This window comes from Osmerus eperlanus, chromosome 4 (genome assembly GCF_963692335.1).
Source record: "Osmerus eperlanus chromosome 4, fOsmEpe2.1, whole genome shotgun sequence".
Lineage (NCBI taxonomy): Eukaryota > Metazoa > Chordata > Actinopteri > Osmeriformes > Osmeridae > Osmerus > Osmerus eperlanus.
In genome coordinates this window covers 19,045,079-19,070,078 of record NC_085021.1, presented here as the reverse complement: position 1 = coordinate 19,070,078, position 25,000 = coordinate 19,045,079, and the positions used below count along the sequence as shown (strand labels likewise).

Sequence of the window (25,000 nt, the reverse complement as noted above, 5' to 3'; positions counted from 1 at the left end):
AGGTGACGTGTTTTGTTTTAGCTGTGGACATATGGCCGATATGGTGCAGATTATGAATCGTTTGAGCTACACATGTGTCCACTCATTTCCTTTACAATTGTTTGTGTCCATTAGGAGCTCTCCTACCGAGTCAGACAGTAAACAGTGTTGTGGTTGACATGAGGCAGTCCTGGGTACACTGAGGCTAGCTAGCAAACGCAGCAGTAGGGAGGTATTACTAGGGATTATACAGTAGGCTGGAGTTAATGACTACATAATTACTGCTAATTCCATCTGTTACCAGGATCAGACCAGGACAGTGTGTGTGTGTGTGTGTGTGTCTCTCAAAGTGGCCATCGCTACTGACAAATTGATTGCTCCTTTTTCTGTTGAGGCCTCATACAGGCCAGGGGTGGCCTGAGGGGTTTCAGAACAGAGATACAAACTCTCTCTCTCTCTCTCTCTCTCTCTCTCTCTCTCTCTCTCTCACACACACACACACACACACACACACACACATTTGACACCAAACTGCCACAATCCCTTCACCATTGTCCCCAGGAGTGAATACTCAAATAAGCTGTCAGGGAAGTGTGATTTTAGCTAGTGTTTAAACAGGCATCTGGACATCCAGTTCCCCAAGGCTTTCCCCCTGTCCACCTCCCAGTCTGTCAGAGGACGGGGAGAGGGGACGGGGAGAGGGGACTGTGCTGAGAGGGTGTGTGTGTGTTTGGGACTTCGCGATTTTTCAACCAAAGCATGGGGACACATTCTACACGTGCCTAGTGCTCTCTGAGTGGAAAGTCAAAGCACTAAAAAGGCAATGGAACACATCCAATCTCCTGGTCAGCCAATCATTTTTCTCCCTCTTTCCTACTTACCACAAAGGACTGAAGGAGGGTGGGGGGGGTGGTGGTGGTGGAAAGAACAGAGACAACCAGAGATGAATGAAGAGAGAGATGGATGGATGGATAAAGAATAGGGACAACAGAAAGAGAGGGGACATGCATTGCTGGCCAGTGGCCAGAGAGGAGCTGACTCCGGCTCCACTCTGGTCAGACAGGTCTTCCATCTCCACAACATCTCCTCTCCAGGGTTGGACCATCTGTCTGGCTCTCCCAGAAGCCCAAGAAGAGAGCAGCGTTCTTGGCCCTCCACCACCACAACCTTTTCCAACATGAAACAAAACAGCACTGCGTCTGCGGACTCGAAAGTTCATATGAGGAAGACTTGCAGCTCGAGTAACCCCAAGTCAAGTTCACTATATAAGGAACTCTAAAGCTCTATACAGTGTGGCCCTTTAATGTCACAACTGGAAAGAACAGAGGACCATAAAAGGTAAGGCCTGCTTGATGTGGAGAAGAAAGACCAGATTCGAGATCTTGGGGGGGGAACCTGGAGAGGAAACAGACCTAGGAGGATTCTTCTCCGCTTCCTGTCAAGCCAAGCTCAGAGGTCAGACCAGAACATGCCGAACACGCATCCATCACAGACCTCACCCCTTTTCGACATGCTCTTTATTTCTGCTATTCCTCACAGCTCTGAAAAATGGTAGGTTAACTACAGCCATTTATACAGAAGTGCATCAAGACTGAATACAGCCATGTGTTCATATTCCCCAGGGGTCCAATACGACTTGTATGTTACCAATATGAGTGTCAGCCTTTCTATGTCCTGAAGTTCTCCCGAAGTTCTCAGCAGAACTGCACGGGAAGTTCTACAGGGACGGTTTCCCAGGGAGCTGGGAGCTCTTAAATGACCCCATAAAAGGACTGGGGGAGGAGAGGCTAAGCTAAGCTAAGCTAGGCTACACCCCAACCTCAGAGGAGAGGCTAAGCTAAGCTAAGCTAGGCTACACCCCAACGTCAGCTCCAGGAGATGACCTAGGAAAGAGCATGCGGGAGAAAAGAAGGGGGCACTCAAGGAGCTGAGGCCCAGGACAGGGGCTCAATCCTGGGGTCAAGTTTCCACCGCCCCCCCACCCCCCCCCAGAGCTGTCAGCTGACCCAACTGCCGAGGCCGCTCTTGTGTGAGTTAGTGGCACGGAGGGGATGTTTTGGTTTGAAAAGAGGGGAAGAGAGGGAAGAGTAGGGAGGTACCACTTTTGAATGAAGCACACTCCTCCCAGGTCGTCTCTTAACTTGAAGCAGCTGTGTCTGTGAGAGAGTAGTGTGCCACACACACACACACTTCTAACAGCTGCCCTGACCACTAGTGTACAGTTGGACGGTGTAACAAAGCCTGGAGCGATGTCAACAAAGAAATGAGCACAGCAGCACCAGTGTGCAGAATAGAACAAGCAGCGAGCCGCGCTGTACAACAGACACCCTGACTCCACTGCAGCACTTTACACCCTCAAGTACAGAAGTGGTGGGAGCGGACAGAAAATACAGATGCTGGTTGGTTTGACCCAAAGAGCCCCCAGACGATGGCAAATACTGGTGTGTGTTACTGTAGCTTTCTGTGTGTACGGCAACAGGATCACACTATCAATGTCTACACAGCTGTGTCCTGTGAACACACACACACACACACACACACACAGAGCAGATGGGGAGATATGTGCCTGGGTGATGTAAGAGTTGTGGACATGAAGAGGTAGTGTTATAATATAGTTAACAGATGTCCCATGCAGAAAAACAGACAACAGATTTACTATCTACATAAGCCACTTGAGGAACAGCGACATATTGGGCTTGATCTAGTATGGATGCCAGTCTGTGACAGGAAAAAACACTGTTTCCAGACTTTTGATGATCAATGCTATCATGGCGTGTGTGTGTGTGTGCGTGTGCTGGTGGGCTGCTAGGGCTAGGAGGCATCGCAGCATCACTAATGGAACCTCCGAGGAAAGAGTCTGGTGGGCTGACAAAGCCAAGACAAGAGCCTGCAGTACACCACGTCCTACTACTGGACCACTACGGAGGGAGGGAGGGAGGGAGGGAGGGAGGGAAAAATAGCTCCAAGGTCCAAAGTGTCCACCTAAATGAGTATCAAATGTGATTGAAAACTCCAGTTCAAGTAAATCAAGTGGTACAAAGAGACTATAGATGGCTGTAGAACACCACCAACCACCTGCCAAAGGTTGTCCAAACACCGCCTGAACAAAAAGAATGAAAGGACCATTGACTGGAGCTGGGATAGTCTTTCACTTCTCCTGGCTGATATAAAGCAGACACACATTAAAACACACACACACACCTTTTAATTTTAATGCAGTAGTGGTGCACCCAATGTGTGTATGTGTGCGTGCAAAACACATTACACAGTGATGGACAGATTGGCTGCATTTTGTCCAGGACAGTAGATATGTTTCCCTTACTGTCGCTCATACACCAACACGCTCTCTCTCTCACACACACACACACACACACACACACACACACACACACACACACACACACACACACGCACACACACACAATCAAGGCCTAACCAACAACATTCCACAATGCCAATCAAAACACACTCTTCACATTACACAATCCAGCTCCTATACAGACAGATGGACACAAACAAACATAGACACACAGTCAAAAATAATCCCTCTACCACCAGCGACACCTCCAACAAACAAACAAAAAAGGATCGATTTTCTCTCCAAAGGGACCCATTCCACTGTAAAAACTCTGTGCGCTGACAGAAGGACTGTGAAACATCTACTTGGCACTTTGATTTCTTACTAAGTTACTCTGTCTCTTCAGAGGCTAGGGTGGATCTCTCTGCAAGTCCTGGCCCTCCTCCAGCACCCTGCTATGGTGCTGTGTGTCTGGGTACGGGTCCACACACTGGCTTTGATGAAACAGAGAACCACACTAAACCACAGGGAGTACCACCTCATGAAAATATGAGCCCTGTTTGTGAACACAGACTCCTATGTGATAAAATGTGTGTATGTGTGTGTGTGTGTGTTTGCGTGTGGCATAAAACACAGGTTACAAGCATCTGTTGCTTCACTTCCAGGTTTGCAACATGACCTTGAGGAGAGCAGCTGATCATGAAACGACCACAGTGTACATGTCCATCAAAACACACAAGTTCAACTCAGCATCACAGAGGCCCCATCTGAGGCGGTTTCAAGGTGAGGATATGTATTAATCCCCCCCAGAAAAAAAAGAAAAAAACTTGTTATGGCTCTTGATAGAGCCTTTCGGTGGCTGAGTCATCAGTGTTCATGTTTGCAAAACAAGGGGACATGACCAGCCCTCGCCCATGTCAACACAGGCCCTTTGTCCACATATTATGGGTGTGAGCACATGCCTTTGTGTGACTCTGTTTTAACTCCTGATACCAGAGACTCCTGATACCAGTACAAGCCTCATTAAATAAGTCCATAGTTAGGTTAAGGGTTAACTAGTAAAAGCAGCGTAAGCCTAAATGAGACTGCAGGACCACTAACAAACCTGCCACCAACAGGAAACTGTAAAACCCCATGCCTTTGGTGTCTTTAGTTACAAATACTCCACTGCAAGTAAATGTATGTTACTGGGTGGTGGGAACTTGTGCAAATACAATAACTTGTCATAGTTTCAGTGAAGTCAAGATATTTCACAAAATAAATGAAAGGTTTATGAATAAAGTTGTCTTCAGAGTAGGACAAGGGCTTGGGCGTGACATGAATGTCAGAGCAGACAGGTAAACTGTCAGTAAATAAACAGGTTTTTCAGAGAATTAGTTGATTAGGATATACAGGTATGGGAAGGTTGAGCAAGTTGGGTTGTTAATGCAGTGTTCAGAGAAAAACACACACACACACACACACACACACACAACAGTGACAGTTCATTGGAGAGAGAGTGATTCTTGGAGTGGGTTCATGATGACTCTATAGTGAGCTAATGGATGTGTCAGTGCATTGGCTGTGACTGCTTACTACATCTCCTAATGATGCATGATTTCTGTTTAGGCTAAACACACATTTGTGTGATAAGTCTGATGACGATATTTGGCTATATTGACTTTCAACTATGTTACAGCCATTAAGACTGTACATTGTGTGTGTGTGTGTGTGTGTGTGTGTGTGTGTGTGTCTGGTCATCTGGTCTGTGTGTTTGGCTGAGTATCAGTCTTTTGACAGCCAGGCTATGTAAGCACAACAGTCCAACTAAAACACACAGATAAACACACACCCTGACTGGCCTGGTGGGAGGCTAGTCTGAGATCACTGACCGTTCAGACAGTCTGTACGTGTGTGTATGTGTGTGTGCAGTACCTTCAAGAGCAGGGATGATCCTGATACTACTTGTGTCCTTGGGCAAGGCACTTCACCCTACTTGCCTCGGGGGAATGTCCCTGTACTGTAAGTCGCTCTGGATAAGAGCGTCTGCTAAATGACTAAATGTACTAGTGAGAAGCTTGATGGAGAGATGTATGTGCGACCGTGTGTGTTGGTTGCACAGGAGGGGGGGGGGGGGGGCAGAGGGTCTAATGGCTCGATCAGACCACTCTGCTCTAATGGGTTTACATAAAGGGTCGATGGGGGTCAGAGGTCAGTTCCCCAAAAAGAGCAAAAACAACCTCCCCCTGCCCTGTCACAGTCCCAATCAATACTGTTAGCAGTGGAACTTGTGTGTCCCTTTCTTAGCTGGTCTCCTTGAAAGAGGTCTTCGTTTATGTTAACTCGACCCCATTATGTGTGCGTGTGTGTATGCATGCGGTGTGTGTGTGTGTGTACGACAGATGGAGAAAGAGCATCTTTCTCGACAAAAAGAGAGATGATAGGGAGTATATTAAAAAAATGCATGTGGGGGCACATTTTCCTTTTTATCCGCCTATTCGCCAACATTAGACTCTGATTAGATAATTCTCACATGGCTTACCCATAGGTGGGCACACACTTGGCACAGGGGCTTGCTGCTTTTACCCAATCACAGGAGATACCAGGAGAAGGCGTCGGTGGAGAGGCGTGAAAATGTAGGTCACACACACAGAGAATGCAGTCTCCGGTCCCGCATCGGATCAATGCAAGTATACACACCCACATAGCTGCTCTGAGAATCGCCAAGCAGTTGTCATCTCGCTCTCACATAACAATGAGCTCCCAACTTAACACTCTTACAAAAGCCAGTATAGCCTAGGCCTATTTAAAGAATACACACACACGCACAAACCCTTGTGCGCACACACAAACACAATTCATCTATGCCCTCACCAATCACTGGTCGATTGCCTATACAACAATCACCCGACGTTATAGCGACACTTCCATTCAATGAATAGACATCCTCTTACTAACGCGAATTGCGAGGAAAAAAGATCTCATTCAAATGCCCAGACAACTAAGCTATATGTTAATCATTTGCATTGGAGTCGACGGAACATTCGTCCGACACAAAGCGCACATTTAAAGTACCCTTTATAAAAGTAGAAGAGAGCTTTGAAAATCTTCTCTCATAATGCATGTATGTATTTATGATATTTCTGTCATAAGAAGTCTGCTGCTTTAGGTAAAGTCTACGTTGATCACTGAACCGCTTCCTTCCCTCCCTTTTACGCACCGCAGCCTACAGTGCAATATCAGTCACCTTTCAACTCCTCAATCTCAATTTGTTTTGTTTTTCTCTGAACAACGGGTAAACAGCCTGCCATAGTTAACATAAAGGAAAAAGAAACGGTCAACTTGACTTCAGTACCAACCACATTTCAGCAACGAATTGTCGACCCTTAAGCCGGAAACGAGCAGCATTGTACATGATGGGAAATTACACGTCCACGGCTCTCATCCTTTACCTTGACAGAAAGTGCATTGTCCTCCCTGCACGCTGCGCCGGTAGCTGCAGCATTTTCCCGTTAAGCACGCGCCCGCTCATCCTTTACGCGGCTTTGTTCCCGTTTGGCATACTACGGTACGGTATAAGCAAAAGAAATCCACCGGGTTCTGTTAACGGTAACCGCCTGTATGAGTCTGCGCTACTGACACACTCCCGCAGTGGCGCTTCACTCTTCCCCGACTCACATGGAGGAAGAGAGAGAGAGAGAGGGAGGGTGGGGGACCGGGGGAATGACAGGCAACACCCCCAAATTCCTCCTCCTTCTCTCTCCCTTCATTCTCTGATCGCAACCAGCTGTGATTCTTTCCAAAGCGCTCAGAGGCTTTCACGCGACCCACAGAATAACCACACAGTCATCACATTCTCAAAGGGAGATGTCAAAGAACCTTTTCACGATCTTAAATCTCCAGAATACCAAACAAAATGACCACTGGTCGCGCTACACCTTCCCATTCAAAATCTACAAATATCTCAAACAAATATAGGCTAGGTCCAGTTCGATTTTTCCCTTCAGAATGCGAATGAACTATGTATGATATAACTAGTTTTGTGTCCCTTTATCTGATTAGCAATGTGCCAAATGTGCTCATGAGCAATTAAATTTACCGCCACTGGGGAGGCAAGTGGGTTGCTAATTCAAACAGCTCTCAGAACTACAAATCAATCATCGCGGGCGCTGAAGCTCACAATAATTTAATATGTAGGACCTACAGTTTGTGTTACAGAGAAGAGAATGCAGACTGAAAGAAGAAATGATGAGGTACAGTATGGTTTATTTTTTGTAACACCAACACCCCCGCCCCCGCCCCCCAGCAGCATCCTGCAGGGTTAAACACTCTACACTGAGTGCACCCAAGTGAATAGCGCGGTCTGTCTGTCTACTCAATAAATGAATGAAGAGAGGCTGAGAGAGATCATTAACACAGTCTCTTTAGTACAGAGGCGAGTGGTACTAAAGAGACTGTGTTGAGCAGAGTCCTTGTTGTGCAGTGTGTGTGTGAGTGTGTGTAAGAGAGTGAGTTAGAGAGAGTGAGAGAAAGAGGGAGTGAGAGAGAGAGAGGGACGGAGAAGGAGATCATTAACACACACTTCCTAAGCACAGAGGGTACAAAGAGAGGATTCTTCTTTCTACTGCTCACCCGTACCATGCAGGACCAGGTGGACACAGAGAGGAGTGTGTGTGTGTGTATGTGCAGACATTGCCCTGTGTGTATTTAGGGAGGGCTGAGTACTGATTGGCAAGTTGGCAGGCTGAACTGCAGGTGTGTGGAGCTGTTGCCACCAGCGTTGCCTAGCACCGCTAACAGGGGGAGACGCGTACACACACACAAACACACACACACCCTCATTCACCGTGTCTGACATCAGTGTAATTCATGTCTCCTCGCGCCTCTCTCTAATCTGAAGTAGGCCTATACAGAAGAGGCACCACCTCCTTCTCTCGTTCTCCCATACACCTCTTTGGCCACTGACTCATGTCCAGGCATGTCTCTCTCCCCCTCTCTCTATCCAATCCTCTCTGTTTAGTCATCACTTATCCGAGGCTTTTAATTCTCTGTCTCTCTTTGTGTCTTCCTCCCTATATCTCTGTCTTTGTGTGTTTCTGTCTGTGTCTCTGTCTTTGTGTGTTTCTGTCTGTCTGTGTCTCTTTCTCAGTTTCTCTCCCCCCTCTCTTTCTTTACGTTTCTCCCACTGACTTGCCTGTTCGGATCCGTTCCTTTGCCACATTGTGTGTGCGAGGCCAGCGCGTCTCGGTGTGTGTCCGGCCGGCCGCACGGTGTGAGAAGGTGGTGATGTCATGCAGTAATGACAGTGTACAGGCAGGGTCAGACTGATGACCCTGGGAACCTGTCACTCCTCTCCTCCACCGGCCCGCAGATGAAAGAGGGAAGAGAGAGAGACCTGGGAACTATCATTCCTCTTATCAGCTGTGAAACACACACAGCGGAACAAACACAGACACACACACCAGACCTGGAATACCCCTTTGCACCCCCCAGAAAGCACGCTACTCCCCCCTCTATCAAACTCCCTCTTTCACTTAGGAATCCCTTCTTCTCCTGACCAAGCAGATCTTAGATAGCTTTCACACCCCAGTGATGAAGTGCCCTACACCCCCCTCCCATCAACACCACCCAGAGATAGAGACAAACATCCACACAGCTACTGCACAACTGACTGGCTCTCCACAGACCTATTCACACACTCACACACATATCCACTGGAAAAGTCTATTATCTAGTCTAGAAGACTCACTATACTGAAAGGTCTATCATCAAGAAGTCATATCCCTAAATAGATATATTTATTTAAAGAAAAACAATACTTGCCGATCGGGCATTTTTTCCATTTACTGAAACTGCAAATCCATCTGATCGACTCCTCTAGATCAGATCCTGAGTTCAGATCCTGTATCCTGGGTTCCGAGACCACAAATGCTATAAGTATCTCAACAGACAGGCATTCTTTACATACTGGTGTGGACATACACACACACACCCACACAGAAAGACACAAGCACAAACACACACATGCACAGACAAGTCCCCACTCATAGCCATGTACATGCATACCCATGCACACATGTAGACAACCCCCCAGCACCACCACACACACCCCACACACACACCCCACACACACACACTTTCTTGCAGAGTTATTCTGGCCTCCTGCCATCAGCCCCAAGGAGGAATCCAACATTAGATTATAAATTCTACACAGTACCGAAAGATGGATCGATGTTGTACCACCTACAACAGCACAAAGTGTGTGTGTGTTTATATCTGTGTGTGTGTGTGTGTGTGTGTGTTTAGTCTCTCTCTCCTATTTGTGCAGTGAATGTGCATGTGTGTGTTCCGGGGCCTGGAATGATGGTCTTGCGGTGAACAGTAAATGGTGCACCAGGACCTTGAGAAGAAAGTTCAGGAACCTTAGAAGGTCTAAGACATAAAGATAGACCCAATTAGGCTTGCTTTCTCGTCCATGAATCTGCCCTCTGTCTCTCCTTAACCGAGCATGAAACCCATGAAGTCACTTCAGACAGAAAAAGGCAACCCATTGTACTTCAAAGTGACCTCTAACTCAAGAGACTTCATACTAATACTGGCATCTGTAGATCCGTTTTAAACAGCGATCCTGCAATGCTGCAGTAAAGATGACCCCTCATTATGCCAGATTTGCTTTTACACACTGAACCAAACAAGCCCCCCCCCACCCCTCACACACACTTTAACAACTGTTGGTGTCAGTGTGTTCCTTAAGCAGACCAAGGTTTGGGATATTTGGACTGAATGAAAAGCTCTTGACAGAGGTGGAGAGGAGAGGGAGTGTGGGTCGGAGGATGGGGGGAGTAGAAAAGGGACAGAGAAAAGGTGTAGGGTGAGAAACAGGAGAGGTCAGGGGTGAGGGGAGGCCGTGAGATAGGGAGACCCCGCAAGAGAACAGGGTGATAAAGAGAGAGAAGGAATGGGTGAGAGAGGAACGGAAGCAGGGTGAGAGAGGAAGGAGAAGGGTGCATGACTCCTGAACAGGTTCAGTGAATGGGTCTGTGGGGGGTCATTGGGAGGAGTTACTTCATTCTCATGCGCATTTCAAGACCCCTTCACGCTACTGTTTAACTTCCACCCCCCGCCCCCCCCCCCCCCCCCACCAGTGTGTGTGAGTTAATCTGAGTGTGTGTGTGTGTCCCCGAGTGTGTGCCTTCCCTCCAACAATCCCCTGAGGCCTTCAAAGCTTGCCTTAGACCGTGCAGATTAATTCACCCCCTGAAGGGGAGTAGAGTAGGAATTAAAGGCCGACTGGACATTGTGGCCCGAGAGGGTCCTGCAAGGTGGGAACAGATAGGCCGGTCAGCGTGGGAACCAAACTCCTCCGGAATGTACCTGATCGTTTCCCGACCCCTCCCCCCCTCCTCGCCCACCCTATCTCTAATGACAAGGAAAGTAGCCAATCACACTCACGTACACACACCCACACAAAATATCACTTGTGCACGCATGGACACACTCTCCTCCCTCAGACACACACTGTTGACCTGCCCTCTCTTCTGACACACAGACCCCCAGCAGGGCCTCCCAGGGTGTCTGCTTGATGGATGGACAGATGGATGGACGGATCAAGGAAAGGGGGAGGACAAGAAAGGAGAGGAGAGGAAAAAGCCAAAGATGTGGAATGTGGTCAAACAGAACACAGATATTGCTGGTCACTAAAGTTAAGTGCTTCGTGTCAGTTACTCCAGAAATAACAGGCTTGTGAGGTGATGTATTCATCTCCTGTGGAGGTATAAATGGTGAGCTCACTTCATCGTGGAAGAAAACGTTCTTCTCGGTAAACCGAGCGTTTTAGGAAGTGGTGGATCAGTCCACTGCTAGCCACTGAGGAAATGAGGTGAAATTGGCCATTGGGCAAAAGCCATGACATGGTGACCTCTGGGAAAGGGAAAGTAGTGGTCACACACACACTCCCTTTATTTTCTCAGCACTGTCATGCTGTTGACATGGTAACTCATCCCTCAGAACTACGTGGGGGTCCCATACACACGGTTCACACACGCACACACACACGTACACACGTACACACACACACACACACACACACACACACGCACACGCACACACACACACACACGTACACACACACACACACGTACACACACACACATACACACACACACGCACACACTCCCCAGCAGCATATGAGGAAGGCAGGGATTAGCGTGGATTATACCCCTGCGTCTCTCTATAGAGATTTACTCACTCTCGCCAGGGGGGCGTCTAGGCAACAGTAGCCTTGACGATGGCTTGGCGTGGACAGGATGTCTGGGAACACAGAAAGTCTTTAGGAGTGTCCTCAGAATTAGACAGTCACAAAATGCTGTAGGGAACAGGAGAGCTGTCTCTAGTTGGCGTGTGTGTGGAGTTGGGGGGTCATTTTTCATTCCCTCTCTCTCTCTCTCTCTCTCTCTCTCTCTCTCTCTCTCTCTCTCTCTCTCTCTCTCTCTCTCTCTCTCTCTCTCTCTCTCTCTCTCTCTCTCTCTCTCTCTCTCTCCCCTCCCTCCCTCTCTCCTTGCCTCCCTCCCCCTCTCCCTCTCTCTCTCTTTCTCTCTCTCTCTCTCTCTCTCTCTCTCTCTCTCTCTCTCTCTCTCTCTCTTCTCTATCTCTCTCTCTCCCCCCCCCCCACAGTATGTAATCTGCCAGCTAGGGCTGATTTTGCTGTTCCCAGGCTCTGTTTCAGAACATTTGTTTGTTGCTCAACATCAGTCTGCTGTTTCCCAACGTCCGCTGCAGCCAAACCTCCCCTGTAGCTCTGAACCGGAGAGGTGTTGCTGCAACAACCGTCTGTGCTCTCCATGGGAAGCCCCTGCTCTGTGCTGCTGCACGTACAGTGTGTTTGGATTGTGCTATCTGTCTGTGGCCTTTGAGTTTCCTGTTTACGCTAGTGTCGTATGTGGGTTAATAATGGTATTAAATAGGTTATTAATGATGCCATATGTGTGTGTGTGTGGGGGGGGGGGGGGGCGGGGGGCAGTTTAGGCTTGAACCCCTACCATCTACAAAACAAGACAAACCCGAAAACAAACAATGGAGCTTTACTGTCCTGTGGGTTTATCTGTGTAGACTAATGTAAATGCAGGGAGGGGTGTGAGATTGTGTCCTGTGTCGGTTTGGGTGTGTGCACGTGATCAACCTGTTTGGTTACGTTTCAGTTACTGTACTTCACCATGGTTTAGCATAGAACACAGATATCTTTTGTTCTGTACTGTAACAAGAAATGGTCTTGGGTGGATGTGCTTCTGCCACACCTCCCACGGTGCTGAGTTAAACTGCTACCCTGGAACCCCTGCACTCAGCTCTCTGTCTGTTCATTAAGAACCATTCGGATTAGTCGAACAAGACAGAAAACAGAAGAAGTCATACTGGGAGTGTGACTGTTTCCTGTGGGACATCTGAGTAGCTAAATGTGTGTGTGGCAGGTATGTGTGTCCTGCGGGTGTCCTCTCTTGCGCGCGCACACACACGCACACACACACACGCACACACACACCAGAACAAAGGAACAAGCCTCTCCTTCGCTCCATCAACTCTCTCTAATGACAGGAAAAGCAATTGATTACACGCTGCACTGAGCAGGCCTAGCCAGCAGAGCACCGTGCAGAAAGAGCAGGTAGTAACTGACAGGAACAATACACACCCTCATACTTCCAACCTGACTCACCAGCATCATGGACAGACACGGAGCCACCCACCCACATACAGTATGCTACACACACACAATGAGGGACAGTCCTGCACACACACTTGCCATCTGTTATGGTGACAGTAGCGACATGGGAACTAATCTGTGCCATGACTTGAGTTTTGAGGATATTACAAAAATGGAAAACAACCCACCCAGACAGGATTAGAGTTGCTAATGACAATAAGCGTTTGGTTCCGCCAAACTTGTCAACAGGCTCTGGGGATTTGATTCCCAATAGAGAAACAAATAAACTGTCCACACACATCGACGGTCGAGACAACTTGACACCACCAATGCGTGGCACTGTAGTTCCCTTGCTGTCGACTAAATGTGAGTGTATGTGGGATGTGTCTGTGTGAATGACAGCATTCTTATGAGACAGGCTCTGCACACTATCTGCTTAACTACCAGCCCTACCACCACCCTCCATATCTCCTCTTTCCTTCCCGCTGTTCTCTGGCCTCTGAGCAGAGAAGCGCGGAGCTGTCTTCAGGGAGAGGTGAGGGTGATGTGTTATGGGAGTGGTCCTGGAACTGTACTCCTGTGAGTCATGGGGCTGGAGAGCTGGGAGCAGGGAAGCCCTGGGCGTCACACCCAGCGAGGGGCTCGTGTTCCTTCACACACCAGCGGGAACCCCCCCTATGACAGGAAAGCAGTTCCAGATGTGGGCGGTCACACACACACACACCCACACACGACTCCTCTGAGCCAGGTTTGACAGTCCTCGCTAGGTCCTCAGTCTGGACAGATCTGCTGTTCCACAGAGAGGACCTAGCCTGATGTGAACATCTCTATATACTGGGCTCAGGATGATTCTGATGGCTGGCTGAGGGATGCTACCTCACACACACACACACACACACACACACACCCACACACACACACACACCACAGGAGAAAGAGAGCACTACTCTGTTTTGAACAGCAGGGGAGGACAAAGAGCTAAGAACTGAGCTTAGGGGATCTCTAGTATGCAAGGTTGGCCAAGCAGTCTCTCTCTATCTCTTTTTCTCTCTCTCTCTCTCTCTCTCTCTCTCTCTCTCTCTCTCTCTCTCTCTCTCTCTCTCTCTCTCTCTCTCTCTCTCTCTCTCTCTCTCTCTCTCTCTCTCTCTCTCTCTCTCTCCTTCTCTCTCTCTTTTTCTCTCCTTCTCTCTCTTCTCCCATCGCTCACTCTCTCTCACTCCCCTCCCCTCTCTCTCTCTCTCTCTCTCTCTCTCTCTCTCTCTCTCTCTCTCTCTCTCTCTCTCTCTCTCTCTCTCACACAATCTCTCCTCCTCTCTCTCCTTCTCTCTCTCCTTCTCTCTCTCCTTCTCCCTCTCTCTCTCCCATAAAAGCAAACACACTCACACAGAGGTCAAAGGGCACAGAGGTCAACAAGAAGTCTTATCTGGATGAAGGGAGTGTGTGTGTGGGCAGAAGGTGAGGGGTTAGCACTGAGGAGAGTGTGTTCAGTGTGTAACGGCTAATCGCAGCTCCACCCTCAGCAGTCGAATAGCGGTCGAAAAACGCTCAGACAGAGGTGGTCTGCTACTTCTTAACAAAAGCAATGTCAAACGTTTGAAGCGAACATGCAGATAACAGTGTAATGTTGACTCACTGCCTTTCAGTTCCCCCAAACACTCAACACAACACACTCAGCAGCTTACCTCCCTCACTGACACAGTGAACAAAGAGCCTTCCCCAAACATCACAGTCCAACCAGCGCCCTCGAAAGCATGCAAAACACCAGGCCTGTGTGTGTGTGTGTGTGTGTGTGTGTGTGTGTGTCTGTGTCCTACACTGAACCGAGGTTTTTTCATAATTCAGACGGCTGTGCAGTGAACCGGCACGTCTCGGAGAGTAACTATGGAAACAGCGTTGTTACTAACCGGTCGTTGCCGAGGAATGGACTCCGCCATCCGTAAACGAAAGCGTCTGCACTCGGCGGGGCAGAAAACAAGCCACACGCGCGGCCAATCAGACACACGTGCGCGGTGTGTGTGTCTTTGAGTGCACATTATCAATGCTCGAGTCTCAATCGATGTTAGACATCTATGTGTGTCTGTGATCCTGCGTGTGTGTGTGTACGTGTGTGTGTGTGTGTGCAGAAAGTGACTATTGGTGTTTAGATTATCTCTAGTCCTCCTCCTGCTAGTGAGATTGTATCACATCCACTCTATAGACTTTCTGACCTGATGGTGACCCCACTGACACACACACACACAGGTGGGGGCCCTTCTCGGCAGGCCCCTGGTGTTTTCCAGTGAGAATGACGCGTGTGTAACTGAGAGCCTGCAGGAGGCAGGGGAGTGTGTGTGTGTGTGAGAGAGAGTGTGTGTGTGTGTGTGTGAGCGTGTGTGTGTGGGGGGGGGGGATATAGGGGGATAGAGTCAGAGCATAGTCATTACTTCACTCAACCTTTCCCCAAAAGCTGATTCATACTATTGTCAAAGGCCATTTTTAAAGAACCCGAAAATGCTTGATAATCTTTTCCTCAAACGCAAACTCAACTAGTGTTAAAAGAACCAGTTTCCTAAGCCCTGCCCAGAACAAAGAGATGGGCAAATTCATAACCCAAACAAAGAGAGAGAGGGATAGAAAGAGAGAGAGAGAGAGAGAGTGTGTGATATATAATGCATGTGAGAGAATCCTGATGTATTATACATGAGGGTATAAAGATGTGTGTAGTTTGACCTCTACATGGCAGTGTGTGTGTGTGTGTGTGTGTGTGTGTGTAATGTATGGAGTGTGTGTAATAAATGATGAGCTGGGTGAGTCTCCCTGGTGTGGAGCTAAACAGAGAAGACGGCTTGGGAGGAGGAAGTGAGTGTCATGGAATAACATGCCTCTCCCCTTCAATACACGCCAGGGCACATACGCGTGAATACACACACGCAATGTCAAGGACTGTCCACTGATCCAGCCTGCCCTCTAGTGGTGTAGATGGCAAGGGCTGTTATCTGTTTACACACACACACACACACACATTCAGAACCAGGGCCCTGGGTAGTTCTTCATGAACACGCGTGTTGTATGTGACCCAGGGCGGGAGAGCGCGGTGCGTCCGAGTGTGTGTGAGGATCCGAAGAGGGCGTGTGGGAGACTGAGCGTGTGCAGACGGCCGGGGGAACTCCCCCCACAGAGACACCCCACACGGAGGACGAGAGCCTCTGACCTCATCCTCTGACCTCATCCTCTGACCTCATCCAGACATGTGACAGGCCGGGGGACACGCCCTCTCTGAGATGACATCCCGCAGGGCAGGGTTCCTGCTCGGCCAGGTCCTCACACAACACACACACACACACACAGCACCACAGCTGTTTGCCTGCTGGGCAGGTTTAGCTGTCACACCCTGCTCTTTCTCTGCTTCTACACACACACACACACACACACAAGCACATGCATACACACACAGTATTTGGGTCATGAGCTTGTTTTCTGCACCTGTGATTAAGGCACTTGATTCAATTGTCCACCACGAGCCCGTACAAATACACAAACAGGCTATTTGGGTCATCGTCTCATTATCCAGATGTACACACGCACACACACACGTACACACACGTACACACGCGCGCACACACAATGTGGATCATTATATTCCAATCTATAATGCGCTGTTGTGCAACTCAAGGTCAGAACGGACACAGCAACCAACATCTTGTTACCCCGGTGAGCCTCAGGAAGAGGGTCGCTATGGCAACCGGGAACCAGCAGGTCTGTTCTGCGGAGGCTTCTGGGTAAAGGTGTTTGTAGCGTTTGTGAGTGTGAGAGGAGGGGGATGCGTTGTTATAAATGTCCTCAAGATTACCTGCGGCAAATCAGCCACACCTTACCTGCTGCGCACACACACACGTACTGAAACTAACACACACAAACACACATGCCCACAAGATGAGCACGCGCACTTGCCTGACTCAATTCGGAGAATTCGCTCAGCTCCAACATATCTTGCGTAGGGCCGTCACGCTTCTATGGAACACATTCTACAGATACCTCAAACAGGATGAATCTAATTGAACCAGGTCAGACCAAGTCAAAGATAAAACCGACGGATTTACCACAGACATCTGCTGTTCATCTCTGCCAAAGGGGTCAGAGTGACTAACACCACCAGCTCCACGAGGAGGTCCACTCACACACAGCCAGCTCCGCCAGGGGGCCCACAGCTGAGTATGACACAACCATGCTCTGCAAGGGGGCCCACTGACAGTGACATAATTACCTTGCTCTGCCAGAGGGCCCACGCCTCACTATGGCAGAGCTTTGCTGCGCCAGGGGGCCTACATCTGCCAACAGCAGAGCCAGCTCTTCGAGGGGGCCCTCTCTAATTCAGAGCAGAAGATTCGACCAAGACTTCAGTTGAGCTGGAAAACCACTAATCACGGGCTTGGTTACAACACCCAGGATAAGTGCTCCCAGGTGCCTTCTCCTAAAACAAGTTGAGCTCTCTGATCGTGGGCGAGGACAGGTGGAGACGGTGCCGTAAATTAACAGGTGGACTCAGTTCTATAGCTCTTCTGTTACCCGAGAAACCAGCTGAGCATTCGTGATGCTGTTCTATTCTAACGTCTCTTCTTTTTATGTCTATTCTATCCAGGTTCATGTACTGTACACAGTGAGGAAGTGAAGTGACTGATCCATGCCACGTACCAGTTTACTACGCTATGAGCTATGAGGAACATCCCGGACACAGTACATTTACATTTTGGCATTTAGCAGACGCTCTTATCCAGAGCGACTTACAGTAAGTACAGGGATATTCTCCCCGAGGCAAGTAGGGTGAAGTGCCTTGCCCAAGGACACAACGTCATTTTGCACGGCCGGGAATCGAACCAACATCCTACTGATTAATAGCCCAACTCCCTAACCGACTCCCTAACCGACTCCTTAACCGACTCCCTAACCAACTCCCTAACTGCTCAGCCATCTGAACCCCCGGATACAGATTTGTTTGTAGATAGAGAAAAGAGGCCTTACCCATTAACCAAGTCGTCATCATCATCATCATCATCATCTTCATCCTCCGTTGGACTTTTGCCGCCTAGGTCGCTGTCGCTAAGGTAACCCCCCTTCTTCAGATGGGCGGGGTCGGTGACGTCCAATCCCTCGATGAGCTGGATGCGGGAGGTGTGGCTTAGACGAATGGGGCCGTGCGACTGGGTGTGACCTGTGGAGGGGGCATCGCCAGCTTGTAGTCGGGGGCTGGCCTGGCCCTGGCGCCAGGACAACGGAGAGGAGCGATTCGATAGGCTGGAGATGGAGAAGGCGGCGGCTTCGTCGCTGTCGTAGCACACGCCCCCGTCAAGGCAACTAAAGCAAAGGAAAAGAGTATATTTATACACTGAACTCCACAGACGTCCACACCTTGATAAACAACCACAGGATAGACCAGCACCTTCCTCGTCAAATATCAAGAGACCCGCTGTTCGTGGTGACAGGAAGTACCACTGTTGTGTCATATCCTGTCCATTCTCAGTTCAGCTATGCCCAGAGGATGAGGTCTCCCCCGCCCCTCCTTCCAGTCCTTTCTTCTTCTCTCCTTTCCTGTCCTCTCTCTGCATCCTCCTTATTCCCCAGGACGTTGTCGTGATAGAGTCATATCCTAGCGCTTAGAGCTCACTTTTAGGGGCTTTGGGATTAAGTCGTTTCCAGGTGTGTGTGTGCGTGTGTGTGTTGTTTCTGTCTCTCTGCGATGCTATACCATTCGAAAAGCTCGAAGTAAGCCTGCAAAACACTGACACTCTGAGATGCTCCTATGAATGGTGTGTGTGTGTGTGTGCACGTGTGTGTGTGGGTGTGCCTGCGCGTGTGTGTGTGTGTGAGCGCATACGCGCATTTGCATCACATTACAGATATTTCTCACAGTACATGCTCAGGGCCTGACGTGCATTACCATATCAGCAATATTCATATTCTTTGTGAGGATGCTTGTGCCTTGTGTGTCCGTACGTCTACAAGGGCCTGTGTGCGTCTGTGTGCGTGCGCTCCAGGCTATGTGGCATATGTATGTGTGTGTGTGTGTGTGTGTGTCATCCCTACTGCATTCCATAACCAAGCCGCAGAGATCAACACAAAGAGGCTCATTGACACAGGCTGGTCTGCAGCAGTACCACCCGTTGGCCCCCGTGTGACAGGGAGCACATGACTGCCACCGGGACCACATCCTTCACACAAGACTCACTGACGGAACTGAGACAGAGTCAAGGACAGCGAGCTATACAGCGGGCTGGCTAGCAGGCATTAGCTAAGGATACACAGTAGTACTAGAATAGATGGGATCTGTGGGTACTGGAATAGGTTCTAGGTAGTAGAATAGGTTGGGATCTAGGTACTAGAACAGGGAGAAGGTCAATCAGACAGGTGAGCAGGACTGAAGGTCCGAGGTTCTAGCCAGCATGAAGAGGTGAGTGGCAGGGGGAAATGTTCCAGCAGTGAGCCATCTGCTGATTCACTCTTGGGCCAGGATCAAGGACACACACACACACACACATGCAGTATAACACACAGGCTCAAACACACAGGTATGTATGTGCACACACACACACACGCACACACACAACTCTGCAGACCTCCAACCGAGCGAGAAAGATGCAGAGACGTGGATAGGAAATTGTCAAGGACATTCCCTACACGCATACACACACAAGTGCACACACACACTCACAGCGGGGAAAAGAAAAGAGTGAGGGGGAGGGAGGGAGGGTGAGAAAGAATTGGAGATGCGTCGAGGGAGGGAGCCAGTCAAGCGCAGGGAAAAGAGGGAAGAGGAATGTAGAGGAAGAGATGGGTGGAGGAGAGCAGAGCGGGAGAGACCCTGGAGAGGAGGCGTGGAGGGAGTGCTGAGTCAGGTGGTTTCCCCATCACTGTCCTGGATGGGAGGATCTCTCCCTCCCCCTCCTCTATCAGCCTGGTCACAGCATGCATGAGAAGATAACTGCCACACTCACACTACAAGCTTCAAACACACCCAGCTACTGAGCAGAGATGTCTCGACCTACAGTGGATACGCTGTTTACATGGAGCTCAGTCATGTGGAGTTGTAGAGTGTCTCATTTCAACAGCACAAGATTTGGATGTGAGTGGAGTTTTACAGTATGTGTGAGAAAAAGTGGACATGGACAAGAAGTGTATGTAATGCTAAGAAAGAGAACGTGTTAGAAATAGAGTCTGTGTGTATATGTGTGTGTGTGTGTGTGTGTGTTGCAGGCCTCCTTTGAAGTCAGATTTACAGTAATCCTGCTGCTCGTCAGCATTAGCTTCATAACAGAGAGGGCAGATGGAGGCTGAGGAGAGAGAGAGAGCAGCACTCTTCCACGACACAGCTAGGCTCCTAAACCACCACCACCACACACACACACACACACACAAACACACTGCACAATAGAGCAGCAAAGCAAGGATAAGTCACTAGGTGAAGTTGAGTATTGTGAGCTAGCGGCTGTGGTATGGTGTGGCAGTGACTTGAGTGTTTGAAGTCATCTCTCTCTCCCCCTCCGTTTTTTCACTCTATCCCCCTTTTCCCCTCCCTCCCTCCCTCCCGTCTCTCTCTCTTTCCCTCTCTCCCTCTCTCTCCCCCTCTCTCTCCCCCTCTCTATCTCCCTCCTTCCCTCCCTCTCTCTCCCTCTCTCTCCCCCTCCCTCCCCCGTTCCTCCGCCCTCCTCCCTGTCCCACCTGTGGCTGAGCTGTGCCCCTCTCAGGCTGGTCATGGTGTCCTCCAGGTTCTGCCTCAGGTCCAGGACGTTCTGCACAGTCCGCTTCCTCTGGGACTCGGGATCTGAAGGACAAATCAATAGGAAGGAAGGAAGGAAGGCACAAGGGAAGAATGGAAGGAGGAAAGGAAGGAAGGAGATATTCTTATTAGATATGGACTCATAATGTAAATATTCATGAAATGTGCCATCATGGTACAAAAACCAACACACACACAACATTCATGAATAGAGAAGACACAACAAAAGTATTGCACCTTAAACCTGTTATGTGCAGTTTAAAATGAATGAACAGGCCAGGTTCCTGAACAGGCCATGAGAGAGAGTGAAAGCTCAGCACTTGTGTTTTTCCAGATGGAGTATGAATTAAACATGATGCAGGCAGACTTCAGACTGCCGTCCAATCAGACCGGCCGAGCTGCAACACCAAACACAGCGTTCTCTTTACATGACCAGAGGTCCCTCTCCTAACTAATTGCCTCCATTACCCAGTAAATGCTGTGTGTACGTGTGTGAGTGTTGGTGTGTGTGTGTGTGTGTGTGTGTGTGTAAGACAGATAAAGATAGAGAGAGACAGAGAGAGAGATAAACAGAGAGAGAGAGAATGTTTTTATAGTCCATAGTCATTTCCCCTCTACCTCTTGATTCCCAGGTGTAAATGTGCCACATCAATCAACCAGAGCTGGTTAAGTGAGTCGGTAAACAGGAAAACTAATCAAGTGATTTGAAAGTCTTGCCTTTATCTTGAACAAGCCAGAAATAACTCTCTCTGTCTCTCCGTCTCTCCATTTCTCTCTCCCTCCCTCTCTCTTCTTCCCTCACGCAATTTCTGGTCCCCATCTTCCCATCTTGCTCGCCCATGTGCCCGATGCATGCCCCCATGGCCCCCCAGTGCCCCCAGTAGGCGTATAATCCAGACCACATGGCCACCCGGGTCCCAGTTGGGGGGAGCTGGTCTCACCCTGTTTTACACAGCATAATCTACTCAGATTGGGCCACCTACCGAGGCATGCCCTGGGACATCCATTGTGTGTGCGAATGTGTGTGTGCAGGTGTGTCTGTGTTTGTGTGTGTGTGTCTGGGGGCTACAGCGGTTTATAGCACGCTCCGGGGGGTTATGAGATAACCCTGAAAGACAATGAGATTTTCCAAAGCCTTCTGTAAATGGATCTCCGCTCGGTCTTGCCGCTGGCCTGTTGCCTCAGCCTGAACGACCAACAACCAAGGAGCGCTTTCTCATTGGTGGAAACTGCATACAGGTGTCCCCCATAAACAGAGTCCCACCCCAGCGCGGGCTGCTCTGGGGACAGGTGAAGGTGGCTTGCTGGGTGTTTCATTGGAGGACCTTTAGAGTGCATGGGGGCCATGGGAGCAGGCTTCCTATTGCCTCCATGTCACAGCGAGATGAGAGGTGGAGCGTGGCTTAATTCAACACCTGAGAGCAGAGGGTCATAAACGCTGTGTCTCGCACACAACCCCCCCCCCCCCCCCCCCAACACACACACACATTAGACCTCAGTCAGCCAAACATAACGATACAGTTAACTGGGCCCAAATTTGCAGTATATTGTGGGAGAGCAATAAGAGCTGACATTTGGTGAATCCCATGTGTCAAATAGAGATCCCAATAATGTGTGTGTTAGTGTCTGTGTCTGTGTGTGTGTGTGTGTGTGTCTGTGTGTGTGTGTCTGTGTCCGTATAACATCTTATTCAAGTTACTAGGGTATTACAGAGGGGTCACCTCGTGACCTCTGGGTGAGGTTCAATAAACCATTAGAGATGAGCAGCTGATTCTGCTCTGACGACCCTGCTGTGCCCAGAGGAAAACATGGACGCCACAGCACAGCCAATAAGGAGCCAGAGGACGACAACACAGGAAGTGAAGAACAAGCCATTTCAGGTCCTGCTGTGAGGAGCAAGTGCCAGCTTGCCAACAGGCCCACTCTCCACACACACACACACACACACACACACACATACACACACAACCACACAACCTCACACGCAACCAAACCCCCACTGACAACTCTTCCATCCCACCAGCAGGGGTGAGGGGTGCTAAATGAATTCTGACAGAGCTGGCAGAGGGTAAGCTGGCCTGTTCTGACCCCCCTATCTGCCCCCCCGTGGATGGGTCCAGCTGGCTAGTGGAGAGGAGAGGGGGGGAGAAACCATCCTAATGAGAGGGGGGAGGGAGTCGTGACCCTTAAGGGGTGTCACTCTCAACAACAGCTGCAGCCTAAATGTTCTACACATACACACACACAACACTTCAAAAACTGGATTGATTTCTCAGGCTAGTGAGTGGTCAGATAGGTGATTGATTAGCAGCCCTGGGGACAGGCAGCTCAATGGAGAGATGATGAAGTCATTGCGAGTCAGGCTTTTGTCAGACACACACACACACACACACACACAAAGGACACATCCTCAGATCCCATTGTACATCACCAACACACTCTCAAACAGAGAAATAAACACACTGTACTATCCTCCAAATACAGCATCCAGGGGAATATCAAACCTAGCTTTGATATTTCACAGTTTCGATCAGTTGTAGGTATATAAAAATGAAGAATCCACACTGACAATTCTGTCCAGTTACAGAAGGCACAGAAGTCCATCCCCGTAAAGCACCCAGACACACACATACCTAACAAGCTTTAATTGGGGTTTTTAATTACCCTAAATGAGAGCTTTGTTAAACATCTGAGTGGAATTGATTAGATGCAGTCTGCGTGTGTATGCATGTGTGTTTCCACTGTGTGTGTGTGTCTGCAGACTTCCTGTCTCTCTCCCCACCTTCCTCTTGGCCATGATGGTCCCAGCTGGTGTTGGGACCATCGAGGAGATGGGGGGGGGGGGGGGAGAGAGAGAGAGACGGGGGGGAGAGAGAGACAGGGTTTAGAGAATTAGGGATGCAAATATGCCTGTCAGCCACGGGGCCGTTCCCCTGGGAGAGAGATGAATTACACAGAGCTGTTTAAAGGAGAGGGAGAGAGGGGAGGGGGAACAAACTCCACCTGCCCCTCCTCCACACACACACACACACACACACAGTGTAATCACACGGCATCCTCTTGTCGTCTGCCGTCTCTCGTTCTCACACCCTCTCGACTCTGGAGAGGCAGGGCAATGAGTGAGACGGTATCGGACCATTTCAATAATGATCTATTCAGGGCCCTGGAAATCAGAGTCGGAGAGTGTTTGTGAATATGTGTGTGTGTGTGTGTGAGAGAGATGGAGACACCCTCTGCATTCTAACGCAGGTCTCCTTTGCAGAGAGCGCATGAAAGACTTCAGAGGACCCGCCAAAGAAACAGAAAGAGGTGGAGAAGGAGGGGGGCTAGGCGAGAGAGATGGAAAGAGAGAGAGAGAGATGGAGAGAGAAAGAGACGGAGAAATATGGAGAGAGGGAGAGATGGAAAGAGAGAGAGAGAGACGGAGAGAGAGAGAGAGAGACGGAGAGAGAGAAAGAGAGAGAGAGAGAGAGAGAGAGAGAGAGAGAGAGAGAGAGAGAGAGAGAGAGAGAGAGAGAGAGAGAGAGAGAGAGAGAGACGGAGAGAGAGAGATGTAACTACTGCCACGCCCCAGACCAGTGAGGCTGGCCTGTACACCACAACAAAAGCGACAACATAAATCCACAGTAGCTATAAAAGAAAGGGCAGCGGGGGTGTGTGTGTGTGTGTGTGAGAGCACTGAACTGTGTGTGGTCAGGACATAAACGAAAACCACAGCCCTTGAATCCAGCTCGCAGGGCTGTTTGTGACCCGGCCAACAGCAACAGAGCTTCAGAACAGACCGGAGCATGACGGGGTGACACAACTACTGCCTCACCGAGGAGCCAATCAGCTGCTCTGAGCAGAGGGCCCAAGCATAGAGACAGCTAGGCACCCTGGGTTCACATGCAGGATGAGAGAGCTGCTGCACAAATGCACCGATCTCCACGTCACCAGGACGTGTTGATGTGATGGAGGAGGGATGGTGCTGGTGGTTTGGTAGATCTGGTGTTTGTGTGCAGGGGGGATCTTCGGCTGGGCTCTGTGGAACATGTGACCACACGCACTGTGTGGGAGCTCTATAGGAACCACCAGACAGGGAGGAGGCCTGTGATTAGCAGTCTGACTGACAAGGGTGAGGGGGGGGGGGGGGGGGGGGGCGGGAGTGAGAGAAAGAGAAATAAGGAGAGAGGGAGGGGCGGAGAGAAAGAGAGAGGCAGAGAGAGAGGCAGAGAGAGAGGCAGAGAGAGAGGCAGAGAGAGAGGCAGAGAGAGAGGCAGAGAGAGAGGCAGAGAGAGAGGCAAAGAGAGAGAGGCAGAGA

General features: G+C 49.6%; 1 protein-coding gene across 3 annotated transcripts in view; it reads right to left on the bottom strand.

Annotated features, from left to right (window-relative positions):
• Nucleotides 1-25,000, bottom strand: part of nav1a (neuron navigator 1a) — an 82,927-nt gene that overhangs the window by 30,791 nt on the left and 27,136 nt on the right. For 2 of the 3 annotated variants that reach the window (XM_062459956.1, XM_062459957.1), the window contains exon 1: nucleotides 6,709-6,899. In XM_062459956.1, the coding sequence (XP_062315940.1) occupies nucleotides 6,709-6,788 (80 nt within the window). In that variant the 5' untranslated portion in view covers nucleotides 6,789-6,899. Of the gene's footprint in view, nucleotides 1-6,708; nucleotides 6,900-17,948; nucleotides 18,282-20,642; nucleotides 20,746-25,000 lie in introns of those variants that run through there. The other variant, XM_062459955.1, reaches the window with a different exon arrangement.